A 21,654-nucleotide genomic window follows, 5' to 3' on the forward strand; every position below is an offset into this window, starting at 1 on the left:
CTCCTTGAAATCACCAGAACTCAATTCTAAATATGGTCAGAGTTTAGATGGCTTGCCACATTCAAATCAATGGCATGAATCCATATAATGTGTTTAGTACTGGGGTGAACATTTTTCATTCGTTTTATAAATTAGTATGAATTTTGCATACCTCATGGCAGAGCTAAAGGGTATATTCCCAGGCTGCAATCATCATGATTACTTACTTCATTGTTTATTTCACTGGATTTACAGCATTTCAAAACTTTCAACTTAATTACAAATTAAAAGATCACTTTCTGTTACTAAATTTCATTTCATTTTTCACACTCTTAATCACCTGGCATTTAAAAGTTGCTGCCTCTGAAGCCTAATTCTAATTTTTGGATGACTACTAAAGCAATAGGATTCTGTGTAACTAAATTAACTGCTGCCATGGAAAAGAGTTTGATAAGCAGAAATCATCAAGTGAGGCTTTTCATAGCACAGACATCCATGAACATCTGTAAATCACACTGTTGCACAGTCTGGTAAAAAAAGATAATTTGGTAACCCTGTGCTGACATTTTAGTGGCAGAAAATGGAATCTGAAAGTGTTTAGTTTGCTAGTTCAGGGAACTGTAAAAGACAGACTTCTTATTTAGCTTCTTAAAACTCTCATATATTTCCATGTCATACTAAATCCAAATTCTTATAGTGTATTGGCCTGATGAGGTCAGAATGGAGTTTTTCAGCTTCATGGTTTCCTTCACATTAGAAAAACAAGATCCTTACAACAGCAATGACAACACATGATATGTCCTCAAACATGAGTATAGCTAGTAAAAAGCTCTTGACATACCAACACATAACATCAAACTCAGGCATGTATTCCCCCTCTGGTTTAGAAAGGAAGATGCACATCTAACTCAAATTAACTGGTCCATGCACATTTTTCCAATGCAATGAGGAAAGGAGGGCAACTTCCCAAATAATATGGATTTCTAAGGTAAGGAAGATAAAGCAGCAAACTTCCAAAACTATAGAAACTCTTACATAAGAAAAGGATTCCAGAAATTAAGTTCCACTAAATATTGTTGGAAGCTGCTGCCACACAACTCTGTTAGTGGGATTGCCATCTAAGGCAGCTGCTAAGGCCGCTGCTTCAATCTGCCTCATGGGCAGGCCAGCCCTGATGGCTATGTATGCCAGACCCCCTGGGCCAACCTAAAGTCTCCAGGTTTGTCTCTCCCCCACAAGGCACAAAGAGGGTTTAACTCTCCAGGTAGACAAGAGCACCTTCCCTACCAAAAGGCCCTAAGCAATTTTCCAACCAGTGATATATTCATTCATTTTTTAGACTTTGTGCTTTGTATTTGACTGTGATTAATGTTTAATGTGCTGTGCTTAATGACGTCACTGAGACCTGCTCCCATGACATCACCAGAGGCTGTCCCTAGGTCTCAGGTTTGGGCCCTGAAATCTTGTGGTCTGGGATGCTCCTTACCTGGCAACCCTACATATGGCTGGACCACATGTGCAAGCAGCAGGAGCCCCCTTAGAGATGACTAAATAAATGTGCATTCTAACATCTATAACAGCTGAAGAATTGCATTTATCTACCCACTTTTAGAATGAATGCATATAGGTTGAAGGTTTGGGCCTACTACCACCATCCTTGCCACACGTGTCCAGTTGAACATCCAGGACCCTCCAAGTGTCCCTATTTTCCAGGGATGTCCCTGATTTAGAGAAGCCATCCCAGTTTCTGATTTGATCCCGGAATGTTCAACTATTCCATAAGATGTTGGAGGGTATGACATCCCTGCTTGGAGCATGTGAGAAGGAGCAGTTGCAAGGGAGCGGAAATTGCCTTTGCATGGCAAACGTGTTCGGGGCATAAAATCTTTGGAAGGTAACAGAAATGTTCTGCCTTACTTTACTAATTAATTATCCCTTGCAACTGAATGCTAAATGTTAAAGTAAAGTAAAATGAACTAAAGTTAAATTAAAGCGTATTATATATTTGTATTGATGTGTTTTCCAGGGTGCTCAATGCAGTCACTACAGGTTATAGCATGCCTGTGAGGAAGGTTAAGGTGAAAGAGTGAATTTCATGTCTGAACAGAGATTTGACCCTGAGTTTCTTTAGCCACTGTACCATCCCACATACCATCTTGGTTGTTTTCTCCTGTGAACCCCACCTTCCACAGCCCAATAAGAAAGAGCTGGTGGGAGCTTGTGATGGTAGAATGATGACAATCCCATAAATTATCAGATTTATATTTCCTTACTTGAGACCCCCAACCCTCTAGAATAAATTTGGTGGGGTGTGCAGTTGACTGCAAGCCGGGGGAGAAGAAAGGGAATTCCCATTTCATGGGCAGAAGTCCATTGTACGGCTGGGCTGATTTCTTTAATAAAGAAGCTGACATAGTTTTTATTTTATTAAATAAGTAAGGTAAAGGGGGCCCTGACCACTAGGTCCATTCGGGATCGACTCTGGGATGTCTCTCATCTCGCTTTCCTGACCAAGGGAGCCGGTGTACAGCTTCTGGGTCATGTGGCTGGCATGACTAAGCTGCTTCTGGCGAACCAGAGCAGCGCACAGAAACACCGTTTACCTTCCCGCCGGAGCGGTACCTATTCATCTACTTGCACTTTGACGTGCTTTCGAACTGCTAGGTTGGCAGGAGCAGGGACCGAGCAACGGGAACTCACCCCGTCGCGGGGATTCGAACCGCTGACCTTCTGATTGGCAAGTCCTAAGCTCTGTGGTTTAACCCACAGTGCCACCCACGTCCCAATTAAATAGGTACTTGCTGATTTAATTCATTGGCCCTGCAGAGTGTGGCAGAAATATGTATTTTATGCAAGAATATATGTTTCAGGTTTGTACATCCAGTTTTAAAGTGACTGTCATGATATGGATGAATTAATCTGAGGTAATATTCTTAAAGCTGGTTGACAAGCAACTATTGTCGCATATAGATGAGGAGTCCTAATTGGGTTTTTGGCTTCTTTCTGTCCATAACTGCCTTAAAATGATCGTAGGAAAAGTAATATTGTGGAACTTCCAGTTTCACTGCCTGAGACGAGACATCTGGTTATCTAGAGTGGTTCCTTCCATCAAAAACATCTCCACTGTTAAATTTGCATAATTAGTGGGGGGAAATGCAAGTAGCAAAAAAGGAAGCTCCCCTTATACAGAACAAAACAGGAACACCATAGAACAAGACACATTGTAATGCTTCCTCTGGAGGCATTTACAAGTTTCAGTACTCTGACCACAGAATCACAAAGCACCAACTTGCCTGCTCAGTGTTGCACAAAACCAAGTTGTGCTAGGGGTTCTATGCCTATCATCTATAACACTGGGTTGTATCTAACTCAGGCACCCCCAAACTCAGCCCTCCAGATGTTTTGAGACTACAATTCCCATAATCCATGACCACTGGTCCTGTTAGCTAGGGATGATGGGAGTTGTAGTCCCAAAACATCTGGAGGGCTGAGTTTGGGGATTTCTGAACTAAGTTATGCTCAGGGGAGACCTATTGAAATTAATGGTTCTAAGTTAGTCATGTCCATTCATTTTAGTGGGTCTACCTTAAATTGCATAACCTCCAACATTTCCCCAATGAAAATATGGACATCCCATTCCATAATGATAATTTTAGTATTTATACCCTACACATCTTACTGGGTTGCCCCAGCCACTTTGGGCAACTTTCAACATTTACAGGATTGCCTTCAGATGGCTCCAGGGTCAGATAACTCCAGACCCCCCAACATTTCTCCAATGAAAATAGGGACATCCTACCATACCTCCAACATTCCTCTGATGAAAATGGGGGTGTCTTAAGGAAAAGCGGGACATTCCGGGATAGAATCAGAATCAGGGGTGCCCCTGGACAATAGGGATATATCTAAATTTGTCTGGCAGGGGAGAAAGCTGCCACAAATTAAAAATAAAATTTTGACTGATACAAAAGAAAGAGGTGGTTTTGCCCTGCCAGACCTACAATTGTACTATGAAGTGGCTTGTTTGTGTTGGTTAAGGGAATTAATTGTATTGGAGGATGCACACATTTTACATCTGGAAGACTACAGTATGAAGTTTGTCTGGCATGCATGTCTTTGGTATGGGAAAGCTAAAATATATAAAAATTTCGTGAACCATGTCATTAGGAGAAAATTGTATAGAGTCTGGGAGAAACATTAAAAATTGTTGAAAAGAAAAACACCCCTATGGTTATCGCCAATCAAAGCAATTACAATTAAGAGAATAAATATGGATATTATTATTATTATTATTATTATTATTATTATTATTTATATACTGCCCTATACCTGGGGGTCTCAGGGCAGACAGAGGTTTGGTGACCTATAGGGATTTGTTGGGCTTTACAGGGAGCGAACCAGATTGAAACCAATCGCAGAAGTAAGGAATCAAGTTACTGATTGCTTACAGTACCATCAACTATATGATATGTTCAAACTAGAAAAGAAAAATGGTTTTTTGGACCAAAGCTCACAGTTTGAAAAAGAGCTATTGCTGAATAAGGAAAAATGATTGTCCAAAATGTACAAATTATTATTGGAATGGGAAACAAAAAATGAGATGGTTAAAGCATCAATGACTCACTGGGCAATGGATGTGGGATACAATATAGAATTAAACCTCTGGGAGAAACTTTGGAAGAATGATTTGAAATTCACTGCATGCTACACACTGAAGCAGAACTATATGAAAATGATTCATAGATGGTATTGAACTCTGAGTAGATTGGCTAAGATGTATAATGTGGAATTGGACTTGTGTTGGAAGTATAAAGAAGTAGAAGGAAGCTTTTTTCACATGTGGTGGACATGCAAAGCAGTTAAAGAATATTGAGAAATGATATATAATGAGATGAAAAAATGTTTGAAATAACTTTTTCCCCCAAACCAGAGGCATTTCTGTTAGGAATAGTTCAGACAGAAAAAATTATTTATGTATGTAACAACAGCAGCTTGGATTTTGTTAGCCCAAAAATGGAAAGTGAGCGAGGTCCCTAGTAAGGAGGATTGGCAATTTAAGATGACAGAATATGCAGAGTTAGCAGGTCTAACAAGTAGAATAAGAGAACAAGAAGAACAGGTATTTAAAGAGGAGTGGAAATTTTTCATTGAATATATTGAAAATAATTGTGCACAGTTAAAAACGCTGGCAGTATTAAAGTAATTTAACAGTATAACATATTTTGAAGTGATGTAAGAAAGGTAAATTGAATTAGATGGATATATTAAAATATGCAGCAAGTCAAACGAACCTTGGAAGGGGAGGGAGGGAAGTCAATGAATGCTTCATATAATAAAAGATGTTTAATCTGAAGTAAAATTTAATAAAAATTATATATATATATAAAGGAAAATAGGGATACTTGGGGGGTATGGAATCACTGTATACGACTCACTGATCTTAACTTGATAAGTGATGGCTATCATCTTTTCGAAATTTCATTGAAATATGCAGACAGGGTTTATCTGAGGAATCTTTGAAGAAGCCATTCAGATTATAACATATGTAACTTTTTGTTTTCATTATTTATTGTCTGCGCTAATTGAAAAGTTTTGCTGACTAGTAATAGCTCTTTTAAATCAGAATGAAGGATGAGAGAAGAAACTAAAATGATAAGTAAGGCAAAAGAGCATATGTAAATATGACTCTGTTATGGAGGGTGGCTCTAGATGGGGACCTTATGTGGCAAACAGGTCATAAAGATCTGACTTTTCCCCCTGTGAGTTTTTGGCACTGTATCTCTCACACCTTCCTGTTTTTTCAGTCATGGATATTTGTTGCTACTCTTCTTCATGCCACCCACATCAGTAGGTGTGCTTTGTTCGTCTGGGCAACTTTCCCAATATTAATTATCATGCATGGGATTCCACTAGCTAGTCCCACTAGCATAAGCCCATGCAAAGACTTCTGCCAGCGCAATGGGGCTTTCTCCCTGAAATTGGCTCTTGGGGGTTGGGAGAACTCCCCAGAACAGCGCACAAGTAGAAAAGAGGGGGGAATCATAACATCTGACAAGCTGAAAAACTTGCACTGACAGAACACTTACTATAGAACTACATTGAATTCCTTCTCATGTTTCACAACAGGCAAAATTGAACTAAGTCCCCCCCCCCCCAAAAAAAAAACCCCAACTAGAGCAGGAATTGGGAGCCGACTGCCCTCTAGATGTTCTTGAACTATCACTTCTGCCAACTGGTAATGCTGATGAGGGCAAGAGTTGAAATCCAAGAACATCTGAAGGGCCAGATGTTTCCCAACACCATGGGTAAGCAAACTAAGGCCCAGGGGCCGGATCCAACCCAGTCGCCTTCTAAATCTGGCCCGCGGATGGTCTGGGAATCAGCGTGTTTTTATATGAGTAGAATGTGTCCTTTTATTTAAAATGCACCTCTGGGTTATTTGTGGGGCATAGGAATTTGTTCTTTCCCCCCCTTCAAAATATAGTCCAGCCCCCGACAAGGTCTGAGGAACAGTGGACTGGCCCCCTGTTGAAAAAGTTTGCTGACCCTTGCCTAACATTGTTCTCAAGGTAGTAAACCTTGATGGTCCTTGGCATTTCAGAAGATGCAAATAAAACCAGTGGTACACTGGTGCTCTCTGGGCCAAAGCAACACACCTAGAACTGGAACCATGCCGGAGTGGGGAACCTACAGCCCTTCAAATGTGATTGAACTCCCATCATCCTCAATACTCAAATGCTGGGAGCTGTAGTCCAGCAACATCTGAAGGGCCACAAATTCACCAGCCCTGGTATCGGGAAAGTGACAAACCTCAGAAGAATACCAGGTCCTTCAAAAAGTTTTTAAAAACCAGGTTGTAAACTTCATGGAAAAAGCCGAGCGAGAAATGAACCAGCCACCTAACACTTCTAAGCAGAGCATCCAATGGGACACAAGTGACCACAGCCCACACTCTTGTTACTGGGTAGTTCAGTATAAGTCAAGGCCCAAAAGGGTAATGAGACTTAATGTCTCTGTCATCCATTTGTGCTCTCTCGACTTCAGGGCAGGCTGAGTCATAAGGAAGAATGGGGAACTTGCAGTCGGGACTCTCAGCCTATGGTCTTTACATGCGCCGTAAATAACAACAGGGCTCCCCAAACATCAAATCTGTGTTATGTTTCAGATGAGAGATAAAGTTCACTTTCAAGGAGGGACAAATGTCTGCATGAAATGAAAAGGAGAAGTGAACTGCACCACAAACACACAGACTTGCAGTGCTGCTCTGACTGTTGTTCTTGCCTTTGGTCTGACTCAGTGCAAGGCAGTTTCCTTTGTTTCTTTGCTCAGAGGTAAGTCCTACTGAATTGAACAGAGCTTATTCTCTGGTCAGTGGGGTTAGGATTGTAGCCTAACAATGTGAAACAACAATTTTGCCCTCAACCGTGTCTCCCATTGACCGTATCAAGGATCTTAAAGCTATTCTTGAGACAACAGCACCCTAGCCTCAGCATGCCAGAGGTGGAAATCAAATAATAATAATAATAATAATAATAATAATGTTTGTTTGTTTGTTTGTTTATTCCCCGCCCATCTGGCTGGGTTCCCCAGCTACTCTGGGCAGCTTCCAACAAAAGATGTTCCACAGGGTGTTCCACAGGGCAGGCACCACTACCAAGAAGGCCCTCTGTCTGGTTTCCTGCAACCTCACTTCTTGCAGTGAGGGAACAGCCAGAAGGCCCTCAGCGCTGGAACTGGCAGCCAATGTAGGTCTTTCAGGACCGGTTTTATATGGTCTTGGCGACCACACCCAGTCACCAGTCTAGCTGCTGCATTCTGGATTAGTTGTAGTTTTTGGGTCACCTTTTGAAAGCTCCCATATGTAAAGCAAACAAAACAAAACAAAACAAAACAAAACAAAAGAAAAGAAAAGAAAACAAAACAAAACAAAACAAAACAAAACAAAACAAAACAAAACAAAACAAAACAAAACAAAACAAAACAAAACAAAACACCTCCCTGCAAGTAGAAACCTGGCCTTTAGGGACCATACTGGATTAGAACTCCCCACCTCATTCCTCTTTAAGCAACCTCAGTGCACAAGCTCCTGCTCAAGTGTAAGGGCACAATAAGGGCAGCTATGTAACTGAGCTATGCACACATAGTAGAGACAACCATGTGAAACACAATGCCAGGGACTGAGCTTAAAAGTACGGACCTCCTCCCACATAAATACAGCTATGGCCTGCATGCAGGGATGTCAGGTGGCAAGTATGGTGGCAAGGAGCCTGTCCTGCTCAGATTTATCACTGCATTTGCACCCAAACTCCCACTTGGCCAGCCCACAACAGTGGTGGCAAATGGTGGCAGCAACAGCAGCATGGTGGTGGTGGTAGATAAGAGGACTGATATGTCATGGGCTGGTTCCTTGCACACACCTATAACGATACTACATCCATAGTCACTAACCATATTGGTTCTGAATCCCCTGTATGATTTCATTAAGGTTTGAAATTCTGGTTGCATCTTTTATAGCAAAATACTGTACTTGTCTATTGAGAAATGAGTCTGGATGAATTGTGACTGTTTCCACATAAGCTAGTATATGTAGCTGTCAATAGGATTTGTTGTGGAGCAGCAGAGCTGCCCTTCCCACATTAGTATTACTACAGCTTACATAGTCAAGGCTGGGGTACAGTGATATCAAGGTCAAGGGTGTGTGGACACAAAGCAGCAGAGCCAATTCAGCATTACTACTAGTGTGTCTGCCTAGCCTTGACCTCGCTACCATTTGGCTTGGTCCCATCCAGGTGAGATGTAAAGACACAGGTGTCAGGAGGGTGACTCCAGCCCAACGCACAAGCTTCAAACAGGATTCTGTCTGTGGAACAAAGGTGGTTTTTTAAAAAGAAAACACTCAATTAATTAAGGCTGGTTTGTAAGTTCTAACTTCCTTTTTGAAATTAAGCAATATCAGGGAGCAAGGCCGTCTTACCCATAGGTGCTAGGGGTGCGGGGCACCCGAGCGCCAGGCTCTCAGGGGCGCCAAGCTGAGAGTCCGGGGCCCGAGAGTTGAGTCCGGGGAAGAGCCCACCCATCAGTCAGAGCGCCACGGTGGGTTCTTCTGCTGCAGGCGGCTCTGCGCCACGAGTTCGGGGGTGACCAAGCCAGCAAGACGCTGAGGTGGCCTGCTGGCTCCGCGCTTCTGTGCACCTGGGACTGGGCAACCTGGGAGGAGGACCACCGGGCGGATCTTTGCACCCCAGTACCGCATATGCTTAAGACAGCCCTGTCAGGGAGTGAAAGTTTTCTGAACTTGCACCAACACCGCTGCTGCCGTCTATTGAGATCAAGCAGGCTCATTCACTGTACACTTTTTGGTGCCTGATAAAAACATCCTGGTTTAGACAACCCTACCCAAGTGCTTAGAAAATTGAGGAGATTTTAATCTGTTTTAGCATTTTAACTTTTGTATGGTTTAAAGTATGGTTGTGAATTTTTCATGATTTTCTTGTTTTATCTCTTTGCAAAACACTTTGAAGTGTCACACAATCAAGTCGTATATAAATTTAATGAAATAAATACATAAGTTCAGTGTTGTTTTTTTCTGGGGGGGGAATCTAACAGGCGAGGAAACAAAAAAATATTTTTTAAAATTGTTTCTTCTCTAGCAAAGTGAATTGTCAGTTCTGTTGCTAGCCCCAATGGCGGCCTCATTTCCTGTCATGGTGTTTCCTGAGTTTCAGACAGAAGCGAGTATTTAATGTGTGAAGTAGGAGTTGGAATCTAGCCTGGTGATTGGTCAGTTTCGTTGTTACCACCTCCGATGTCAGCTTCATTTCTTTTCCCAGTGATTTTCTTGAGTCAAAATGAGAGTACCTCTAAACATTTTTTTAAGGAAAAAAAAAAGCACTGCATAAGTTGATGATGCTCTTGGTGCTTTTTAAGTTTTTATTTGCAAATACAGTAGTACCTCAGGTTACATACACTTCAGGTTACAAACTCCGCTAACCCAGAAATAGTACCTCGGGTTAATAACTTTGCTTCAGGATGAGAACAGAAATCGCACGGCGGCTGCGCGGCAGCATTGGGAGGCCCCATTAGCTAAAGCAGTGCTTCAGGTTAAGAACAGTTTCAAGTTAAGAATGGACCTCTGGAATGAATTAAGTACGTAACCAGAAGTACCACTGTAAGCTAAATTGCATAAGGGCCTGTAGTTTGAGGGCAAGAAAATGTGTCCCATTTGTGTGACTTCATAAGTCTGAACTTTGGCACCAATGAAATGAACAAATGTTATTTATTTGTTTTAATCTTTAACCCAAACATGCATTCAGAAATACAGATGTGAATGTATCAAAGATTTCAACATTATTAGGAGTGGTAATACATTTTTGGAGAAATGAAAAATCAGAAGAGAGAAAAACAGTAGGCAAAGGAAGATTTCATAAGCATCTCTACCCTTTTTTGAAATGAATCAGCATTTCAAGAAAACTAATTTAACAATCATAAAGCTACTTTTGAACTATTTAGTTAGCATGGTGAACTAAATAACAAAGAGTAGTTAAGAGAAAATGTGAGGATAACCTTCATTAGAACACTAAATAATCCAGATCGCAACTTGGATTAGAGAAAAATTTTTCCAAACAGGAAAGGATCAGAGTAAGTTCTCTGTAGAGCTCAGATCTTAAAAGTTACTAGGTGGCAAAAGAGGGGCCAAACCCACAGGCAAATATCTGAGAGGGGGCTCACTGTCATCTGCGCGAGCTGTTCCATGAAGCCATCTTTTTCACTCTCCCAAAAGCTCCAAACTGTTCATCTAGGAAGAACACTAAGCCATTACTAAGAAATCTTATGTAATGGAGAGAGGCAACTATGAATATTCTTGCAGAACGTACCATTTTCAGTTCCTATGAAAATTCTGGGACAATAAGAAACCCTGAGTATCTTTAGTAATATATCAAATTCCCGGTAAAACAAAACAGCTGGCAAGATACTCTTTATGACAATACCTTGGCCTTCTTTAGATCAGAGGTGGGAGACAAAGTAAGAGCATGAGATACCAAACCCAATGATTTAGGAAGTGCAGGAATGCTTCCGGTGGGATGTCTGCCAGTGGTAGCCAGCAGAAGGCCCTGAAATGGGGCAATATGTAGGTACAGAAGGAGTGAGCCAGTCCAGGATCTGTTGGATCCCAAAGCAATCTCACTGCCATCGTGTGACAGCAAAGTGGACTTACTAGCACAATGACCTGGAGGCACTGCTGCTCCATTAAGCCCCATTTGTGGAGGGGAAGGGAATGGAATGGAAGGTTTGGAATGCCTAAGGCAGGGGTCAGCAAACTTTTTCAGCAAGGGGCCACTCCACTGTCCCTCAGACCTTGTGGGGGGCCAGACTGTATTTTGTAAAAAAATATGAATGAGTTCCTATGCCCCACAAATAACCCAGAGATACATTTTAAATAAAAGCACACATTCTACTCATGTAAAAACACGCTGATTCCCGGAGCATCTGCGGGCCGGATTTAGAAGGCGATTGGGCCGGATCCAGGGCTGAACAACATCAGATGGTTGAGACATCCCTAGGACAGAAGAACATGGAAAACCACCACAACCACTTTCCTCACTCTTGCTGTACAGATTTAGGGTCAAGAATGGGCATGATAAGCTGGAGGTTTGCTTTTGATGAGGGAGTGGAAGCCTGCCACACACCAATCCCCTCTCCAGGGCAAGAAACTAGAGGTGTCACCAGAATCTGAGCCAAGCAAATGCCTCTTCTCAGCAAGGTGGAAAGCAAGCCTATTACGTGAAGCTGTGCTTGATTTACCTAATTCTGATCACACTTCCATCCTCCACCATTTGCTACCCTGTTCCCCGAGAGGAAAATAACCTGGTGAGGGGCAAGAACGTCCCCCGCTGCAAAGATGAGAGGGTCCTTTTACCATCACTCCTCCAGCTGTTTTCAAAGATGCCACCAGTGTAGTAGAATTCAGGTTGCATAGATAGAGAATCCCAAGTTACAGTCAGATCTTTTTCTGGAGAAACTTGATTGTATGGTGGATTACTAAAAAATACTTCCTGTTAGCAGCAGAATTTATTGCTTGCATACATACATACATACATACATACATACATACAAGCTACACTTTTTTCCTCCACCTTGGTTAAAATCAGATATTAGTTAAAATCAGACATCGGTTAAAATCAGACATCCAGTTGTTGTCATGGACACTCAACAACTTGCATCATCATAATTTATTCCTTATATGCCACCCATCTGAATAGGTTGCTCCAGCCACTCGGGGCGGTTGCCAACAATTTATAAAACCACAGTAAAACATCAAACATTAAAAACTTCACTATAAAAACCTTCAGAGGTTTTATAAAAGTCAGACACTGTCCTGTTCCGTTTGGACCAGTTTTGCTTATTTTATAGTGGTTTTATCTTATTTTATATGATATTGTGGTAACCCATTCAGGGACCTTGTGGTAAAGAGTGGGCAAGATATCATATACAGCGGTACCTTGAGTTACAAACGCCTCAGGTTACAAATGCTTCAGGTTACAAACTCCGCTAACCTGGAAGAGTTACCTCGAGTTGAGAACTTTGCCCCAGGATGAGAATGGAAATCGTGTGCCAGCGGCAGCAAGAGGCCCCATTAGCAAAATCATGCCTCTAGTTAAGAACAGTTTCAGGTTAAGAACGGACCTCCGGACTGAATTAAGTTCATAACTTGAGGTACCACTGTAAACAGTTTCCTCAGTTTCATGTACTCCTGTGAATCTAGGAAGCTTCTGAATCACTCCCCAAAAATATACTTCCTGCCTCACACTTAGGTCTTGATCCATGTTGTGAAGGTGCTTTCACCATGTATATAATAGCATCCTTGTAAAACTGCCAAACAGAGACTCTTATTCTTATTATTAGAATTTATATAGTGCCCTATACCCGCAGGTCTCAGGGCGGTTCACAAGATAAAATTACAATATAAAAACATAAGTATGCTTCTTTTGTTCCTTATTACAGTAGTTGTCACAGCTAATAATGTTGGATTATTATTTTTTTATTATTTTGCTTAACTATGAAATAGTTCCATTTCCTCCTTCGGCCAGAAACTTCTCTTTCTATCTCTTTATCCAGTATTAGTATTATTAACACAGTTCAGAACTCCAGGAGAGTTAATATAATTTCCCAATGAGCATCATTATTTTTAGTCGAAAAGGGGACAGCTGACAAATTTTCCTAATTGTGGGAGGCTGATGTAACAAAGCTTGCATGGTTTGTAAAACAGTTCTTAATGCTATTGAAATGTGAAGCCAGTTATGCTTTGACTAGGTTAGACAATGTCATAAGGAAGCAGGATAAAATTGAGGTTTTGTCTGCTGTCCTCCAAATTTCCCTGTAAAAATTTGTGATGTCACAGTGGAAAACTAGCCTCTCACATGGAGATCTTAATAAGACCTATGCTTTCATATATGGGTGGAAAATCCACCCTATGGATCACAACAAACTTTCTAAGAATCCAGGAAGTTCCGCTCTCAGAAAGAAGCCGAAGGATATATGAGGCTGACTCTGAATTCATCTACAGGTAGGAAATGCATTGTTATGTGCTGTAATAACAAGCAGAACAAAGCCTATATATGTATATATGAGGTCATAATCCACAAATTGCGTAAGCTTTCCCTCAGTCTTTATTATTATTATTATTGGAGCTTTTTCATAATACATTACAATAAAAAGCAAACCAATCTAAACGAAAACGGAAAGAGAAAAAGGAAAAGGCAAATGCCAAGTCCTCTCTCAAAAGTAGCTCTTAACTCTTGTCTCACACAGAAAGTGGGGACCCTCCCAGCTCTCACCTGAGAGTTCTCCTTTATTCTCTCATCCTACCACCCTGGGAGATCTGTTCTTCCTTGCCTCTCACTCAGGGTCCTTCACCAACCAACCATTACCTTCATATGTGTATAGTACCAATAGTGACTTAGAGTATAGGACACTAAAAATGACAAAAAGAAAAGAAAAGAAAAGAAAAGAAAAGAAAAGAAAAGAAAAGAAAAGAAAAGAAAAGAAAAGGAGGAGGAGGAGGAGGATAAAAATAATGAATGAATGAGAGAAGAAAAGAGAAAAAGAAGAAAGAGAAATAAAAGGCCTTCCAATTCTCTGTCAGTCAGCTGCATACAAAATATATATTCAAAGTATTCATTCCAGGATGACATCCAACTGTTCCTCCTTCCATTAAGCAATATTTTCTCTATCTTCAGACCCAAACATCTCAAATTCATTCATTTTCCCTTCCACACAAAGACAGGGGCTGCCAGGCCATGGAACATCCCTGAATGGTGTCCTGGTGGGATTTCCCCATCAGATCTGAATCAATGGGGGCACACTCTCACCAGGATTGACCCTGATGGAGATATCAGCCAGCAACCAGGTTGACTGGACACATGCCCAATGCCTATGCAAAATGCAATCTACACCTGTAGTTATGGCCAGTGCTTTTTTCTAAAAAAAAAAAAATGTTTAGGGGTACTCTCATTTTCCTACTCATATTGAAATACTGCCCTTCAATGAGGCCAAACTTAGATTAAAAAAATGTCTAGGGATATGCGTACCCCTGCATCCCCCAGAAAAAAGCACTGGTTGTGGCCATTTCAATTCCAAGTAGGCTTCATGTCTTTCTTACCAAATTTACACCCCCTTGGGGATCACTGGCTTGCTGTGCTATGACCCATGATGTAACTCTTTAAAAATAATAATCTTATTTCATGATTAAATCTTTACTTCCCTGTTCCTCTCAGGTCATATTGTTGCACATTATCAGCTATTTATGGCTGAAGCAAACCATTATTTTCCTCATTATGTGTAGCCACAAGACAGTGATTCACCAGTAGTCCAGCCAGGGCTGAGACAAAATATGTTGCTGCTGAAAGTGAAAGCACTCCCCTGTTCCCCCAATTCCATGTACAGAAGTCAACTGGACTGCTAGCGGAACTATAGTTCACTGGTAATGGGACAGGAGGTAGCAGGAGAACTTGAAGGATGTAGGGCAGCCTACATGGCACACACAGAGAGCTCTCTCCAGCTGCTTGCTTCTGCTCCCAGGACCTGCTACCTGAGGCACATACGTCACTCTACCTAATGGAAGGGTTGGTCTGATGAATCATGTGCCCACTTACCTCAAGGGCAATGCCAATATGTAGGGAGGTGGGTGGCGTTATCAATCCCTGGCATTTGCAGGTAAGGCTGGGAAAGACTCCTATTCCTATAAGTCAGCACAGAGAACCAGATATGGCCAGGAAAGTTCAAGCTATGCTTTTCCCATGAAAAGGCTTTGCCTTCTGTGCTTATACAAGTTGTATTCAAATTATCAGTGCTAAATATAGTGCCACATCAACATTTAGTCATTCACATTGTTCTTCAGAAATTAACATGTTACATACTTTAAATGTTTTCACATTATCCTAGATACAATAGATAATTTCTGATTGCAAAAGGGGGAAAAAAGATTTGCAAATGACATAATGTATTCTATATTTGAGTTTTATTTCCTCTTGCTTTTATCCTGAGCCAGAAAATTCCTTATCTATTGCATAGTAGTATATTCACTGTTTTCCATTTCTCTTATTCATAATATATTCTGGATTTCCAATGAGGTCACGCTAATGTTTCTTCTGATTGTGTTTTTGAAGTCTGCAAGAGAATGAAGTAGGAAAGGAATTTCCTGTGCACAGCATAAATGTCCATCAAATAATCCAATTTCCTCTTCAGTGATTACTTGTGAGTCCCAACTTTTACTCTGTGGTTTCTTCAGCAATTAAATTGTATTGCTTCTAAAACAGGAAGTGAGTCCACGTGTTTGTTTTTATGTGGCACTGTGGTTAAGCAAGGTATCTGGTTTCGGGATTTAAACATATAAAAGGCAAGCAACTCTTGGCTTCATTCATAGATTTGGATTCACAGTAGCCACACAACACTTCATGACAGCTGGTTACAGTTGAAAAGGTAAGGATGCATTTTGTTTTTCTTGCACTTTATGACTCTATATTAACAGGTACATCCAAGATGATGCTGGTAGTGTAAAATATTGCAAAAGTAATAGGACAACCTTAAGGATATTGGTCCAGGAGGTATCCAAAATGTTTAAAACTAATACATTTTTCTCTATGTAGCTATTAAAACTGTCAGTGATAGCCTTATGATTTAAATACATCAGGGAAGTATAGAAATGATCCAGAATCACTTCAGGTCTACTGCACTGTTACAGTGAAACACATTTGAGAAGCTGTTTGTGGCTCACGTTCCTTAACATTTTGTAACTTCAAGAAGGCACACTCAGGCAATCTGACAGGCTATTTATCTATGTAAATAAGTGGCTAACAAAACAGATAAAAGCTTAATAATGATTTTGTTAGAGATGCTTTCACTTATGCTACATACGCTCTTCCAGCTAAGTAACTAGTAAAAAACATAATGGTTAGTTAGATATATTATTAAACTTTGTTATATAAAAAGAGCACTGTGTGGAGGGAGAGGAGAGGAGAGATTGTTCCATCTGGTAGTAAGTAAAAATGCTTACACTGATGAAATGATTATATTAGTGTGATTGTGAATTCCATGCTATGTGTTTGGCTAATATAGAAGTCTCTATGTGCAGTCTATAAACACTTGAATGTAAGCTGATGGGCACCCTAATCCAGCAGCATCCTAAACGGAATTGGTTTATCCATTGTCTTGGAAATTCCCTAAATAGTCTTTTAAAACACATCTTCATTAATCAATAAATTTTTCTATTTTTATTTTCAGATGCTGCTTACAAGGCAACTTTTTAAAAGCTTTATTTTAAAGCACTTATTCAAAGTACTGTTTGCAGAACTGAACAAGAAGTAATTTTTATGATAAATTGGATAAAATACTATTTAGCACATCAGTGTATTTTATGCAGATCATCCAGTTTTAGACCGAATTTTATCCTAAGCCTACATCTAGTGCATTTTTGTGCATAAATTCATTTACACTATGCAGATCACCCAGACATCTTGTTTTAGACTGAATTTTAGCCTGTGTCTAGTGCATTTTTGTGCATAAATTCATTTACACTTGTGTTTCAATATAAGTAGGCACTTCAGTCCTTCAGCATTACATTCAAAAACGGTATTCTGCTCAGTTGAGTCAGTCAATGGAGTTGAGGGAATGCCTCAAATAAATAAAGCCATGAATTTTCACAAGCCATAGTTTACAAATATCTAGGCCACTTATGTCGCGTCCTTTACAAGTGCGATAACCCGTCATTTATTACTCCTTTCCTTATATAACTTTTTATGTTCCTTTCATTCACAGATGGCATGCCTTTTGCTCATTCTAATTTCTGTCCTGGGCCTGATTATTCATTCAGAAGGAAAAACAGAAGAAATAAACAATAGTGAGTAATCTGTATCAGCAAGCTGAACTAGCATTTTTGAACTGTATAACCAGAATCCAAGGCACCGTGGCGTGTTCTGGATTTGCATCGTGGCTTATCAGCTGCAGCAGCCAGTGATTAAAGATTGGAAGACCTCTGGAAAGAGGCTTCAGAGATTGCCCTTGGGAAGTGTAAAACAAGCTGATTCATCAGCCCCAGACCACAACACAGCTATCCATCTGATTACTCACTTCTCCAGGTTTTATCGTGCAGTTTCAGTTCAAAAATATGTGTAAAAAAATTATGTGGGAAATGTGTTCAGAAAGCATATTTCATGGAGAACTACACTGAAAAGCAAAGGGGGAAATGATTTAGGGGGAGAATGTATGTAAAATTTGTACAGAATGCATACAATTTACATGCATTTTTTAGTCCATACAAAAATGGAGCAAAATTGATCCATAACGTGGAAATGAAATAGACTCACCCTTCTCTCCATACATATACTAACCCTAGCCATAAGTAAAGGTAAAGGTAAAGGGACCCCTGACCATTAGGTCCAGTTGTGACCGACTCTGGGGTTGCGGCGCTCATCTCGCTTCATTGGCCGAGGGAGCCGGCGTACAGCTTCCGGGTCATGTGGCCAGCATGACTAAGCTGCTTCTGGCGAACCAGAGCAGTGCACGGAAACGCCGTTTACCTTACCTAAATAGTAGGAGTACAGTTGCTTATCTTCTACAAAACTATATGAGACAGTTCTGGAAGTTTCTGCAAGTCTCATGTAAGAGCTGGCATCAAAACTACTCAATTCTCTATTCACAGTTCTCTGTGAAACCAAAAGTGTCCGTCCATTTCAATCAGAGAACAGAAAGGCTCATAGTGGACTCTATACAAGCAGCAAACCACAGAGAGTCTGAGTAGCCAGTTCACACACAAAATGAAATGAGGGGAAAACCTGAACAAGATATCAAGGGTATAATAAACATTTGTTCATGCTTATTCATCCTGCAAAATAGACAAATTGGTTTCTAGAAGTATTATTCATTATTTTATCATTTATTAAATTTGTATACTGCCCCATACCTGTAGATCGCAGGGCAGTATACAAATGAAAGGCCAGTTTTGAAAAGCTTTTGAAAAGTTTGCCAGTGAAGTAAAGAGCAGAATAATTTTAAGTGTTTATCATAATCGTAAAAAGTCTAGTGCATTGCAATGCAGCATGTTTGAATCCGTATTGTTTCCCAGAGAAATGAAACCTAAAATGCCATTCACTGTAATTTCTATATTTCCAGATACTCCTCTTCTAAGGTAGTATGAATTCCCATAATTAGGCAAAATCAGTGTTGGGAACCCATGTTTGCTCAAGTGACATGTAGTTCTGATCTGCACCAAGTACTAAGACGATTTTTACCACACATCAGCTTGCAATCCGTAGCAATACAGTGTAGCAGAATGGATGAATAAAATGTGGTCTGTCTGTGAAGTGCACCTTGACTCCTTGCTTGTTACAGCAGGTAGATGAGGAGGATTGATGAAATAAATGAAGAAAAGTAGTGGCTGTCTCCTCTCATGACTGGGAGACTGCAAATTTAAATATGCAAGAGGGGATTTCTGGGTTGCGACTTGGGAATGTACACAGCATCAAGGTACCCTGGCTGCCTTTTCCCAGGAGCCAAGGTGTATAGTGGCAAGGAAGAGTGGAAACTCATCCTGTTTTATTCTCCAGACATACAGCAGTAGTTTCCTCACACGGAATGAACACCATTGCAGTGGAAGATTCTACAGCTAAGTGTCTGTGAAAGTAATTTACAGTACTTGTGTTTTGTAAAGACAATATGTGCAAACAAACCATGGAATTTGAATTGTATGCCACAAAGGGGGTGGGTATTCAGATGGACATTTTCCAAGCTGTAATTTAACAACATTTTGCACCTCAGTATTTAGTAAGCTGGTTATCCGTAACACCTTGCCAATTGTTGTTTTTTTAATTCCGAAAAGTAATGTGGGCTAAAAATGGTGGTTGACATCCATGCAAGGTATTCTCATTGGTCAGAAATATGCTAATCCAACTAGACACCCATCAGCACAACCTCATGAAATTCCTCTGAAGTAGCTTCCTTCCATCCACTGATTCAGATGGACCGCTTAAAGCAGTGATGGCCAAACTTGGCCCTCCAGCTGTTTTTGGACTACAACTCCCATCATCCCTAGCTAACAGGACCAGTGGTCAGGGATGATGGAAATTGTAGTCCCAAAACAGCTGGCGGGTCAAGTTTGGCCACCACTGGCTTAAAAGAAAACCACCTCTTCCTATGTATGTGCTTCTTTTGGTCTAAGTTTTCATTTAAGTCTTTCAATTATATCAGTAAATCTAAAAATGAAGTTGATTTATTAGTATTTTCCAGGAGGACGGTACCTTTCTGTTGGGCTCACCATTCTTTCCTTTCCACTTTTCCTTTTTGCAATATTCAGTGCACTTTGTTGAAGCCACAGCACTACCTGAGAAAATAACGCTCACCTGCAATACATCTAAGGAGCCAAGTGCATTGGTTTATTGGGTGAAAAATATGAAACTAGAAGGAAATGGCAAGAGTTTGGAAAAAACCATCCGGGGATACCCAGATGCTGGCAAATACGTTTGTAGGAGCAACACCACAGATGCTATATTAAGTTACAGTACTGTGTATATTAAGAAGAAAAATGACAACGGTGAAGTAGCTGAGTCAATTCTCAGTCCTTTCAAAGGTAAGCCTGTGCGCAATCTATTTTAATTATACACAGAACGCCCATCAGTACTGCTATGTAAGAAGCAAGGTGCAAAAAGAATAAGAAAAATGATTCTGCCATTGTTGACTATTGTATATCATTAAACAGGCAGCTCAGCAGCATGATACTAGGTATGTCCTCCAACCACAAGATCCAGTCTGGATCCTGATTTGGTGCTTCAAAAGGCAACATGCTTTGATTCAGAGCACTTGGGATGCCCTTGTTGGAAGTATAGATTTTTCACTTTCTGAAATATGGCAACCCTAGACTACATGCAAATAGATTGAGGGTGTGTGTGTGTGCTGAGCGCCTTTGGATTTTTATATTTACCAGTACACTTAATTTTAAGGAAATTTATATAAGTTTTAAAAAATTGGGGGAAGAATTGAATTAAATTGACAGCTGTGGTAATCCCTTTTTAGGGGATGAAGCCTACCAAAATTCAGGTGGATAATCAGCAGTTTTCTACAGTTTTGAGGCAGTTTTTTAAAAAATAATTTAATCTTCCTCTTTGTCTCATGGCCAATTTGTATGAAAATAGCACATATGAAAGAAATACCCTTAGATAAAAAACTTACTAAATTAAAGATAGATAGGCTCAGGTTTTTTGTGTAAAGTACCTTTAAAAATTTATTTTGGTGCTGTCAGTTTATCAGTGAAAATTGGTTATGAATTTAGTAGCCATGAGTAGCTACCAGGATGTGTTTTCCCATCATCTCCCATCCCCATCTCACTTAAATGAATGCTGCTTTTGATACTTTGTGTAACTGTATGTATGGCATGCTCTAAAATGTTTTGTCTGTTTTGCTGCTCTTAGATGTGTTAATTCTTTGTTTCATTCTAGAAAAAAGCAACAGACCCTACTTCAAATGTACAGCAAACAATTACTCTGGGGACTTCAAGTGCTTTTGGAAACCACTCGAACAGAATTCAAATTTGAACTTTACAATTAAGTAAGATACTGTTCTCCCCCCCCCCCCCCATATTGTTTCAAGCAAGATTTCGTAGAGAATAGGCCCAAGAAATTATTGTACTATTGAGGGTTAGGGTGACACTTTTGTGGCAGAGAGTGCCAATGTGGTGAAATTACTCACCCATTAATTAAATAGATCTATAGGATAGAGAAAATACCATTTTCAGTGTCTAGCTCTTGGTGCTTCTAAGGATATTATTTTACAATAACTTCTGAGTTAGGAAGTTGTGCTTAGAACCTCACAGGGCTTCCTTTTATTTCCAAATCTCTTCACCTAGATATTTCAATGAGAGTGATAAATTTGGTAAATGATCGCAAATGGCTAATTGCTTTAGAGGAAGTTTTTTTTTTGGGGGGGGGACTTAATTTGATTGGAAGATAGTAAGCTAAAAACATTTTGCAATAGCAATGATTTTCTGAAACAGTGAGCCTTGTGGCACCTTAAAGACTAGCCTTAAAGTTAATTATGTAATAAGCATTTACATTTGTGAGTTAGAGGCTGCTATCATATACACAAAGTTTTAGCCTCAGTATACTATAGAGAATTGTGACTAGTGGGACC

The 21,654-nt window shown here is 40.2% G+C and overlaps 1 protein-coding gene across 1 annotated transcript in view; it reads left to right on the top strand.

Annotated features, from left to right (window-relative positions):
* The window catches only part of LOC309336429 (interleukin-12 subunit beta-like), a 29,894-nt gene that overhangs the window by 1,085 nt on the left and 7,155 nt on the right, over positions 1 to 21,654 (top strand). The window contains exons 2-4 of the mRNA XM_081852158.1: positions 17,293 to 17,374; positions 19,826 to 20,098; positions 20,964 to 21,072. Of these exons, the coding sequence (XP_081708284.1) occupies positions 17,293 to 17,374; positions 19,826 to 20,098; positions 20,964 to 21,072 (464 nt within the window). The remainder of the gene's footprint in view (positions 1 to 17,292; positions 17,375 to 19,825; positions 20,099 to 20,963; positions 21,073 to 21,654) is intronic.

Source organism: Podarcis erhardii (assembly GCF_964252035.2).
Source record: "Podarcis erhardii genome assembly, chromosome: 2".
NCBI lineage: Eukaryota > Metazoa > Chordata > Lepidosauria > Squamata > Lacertidae > Podarcis > Podarcis erhardii.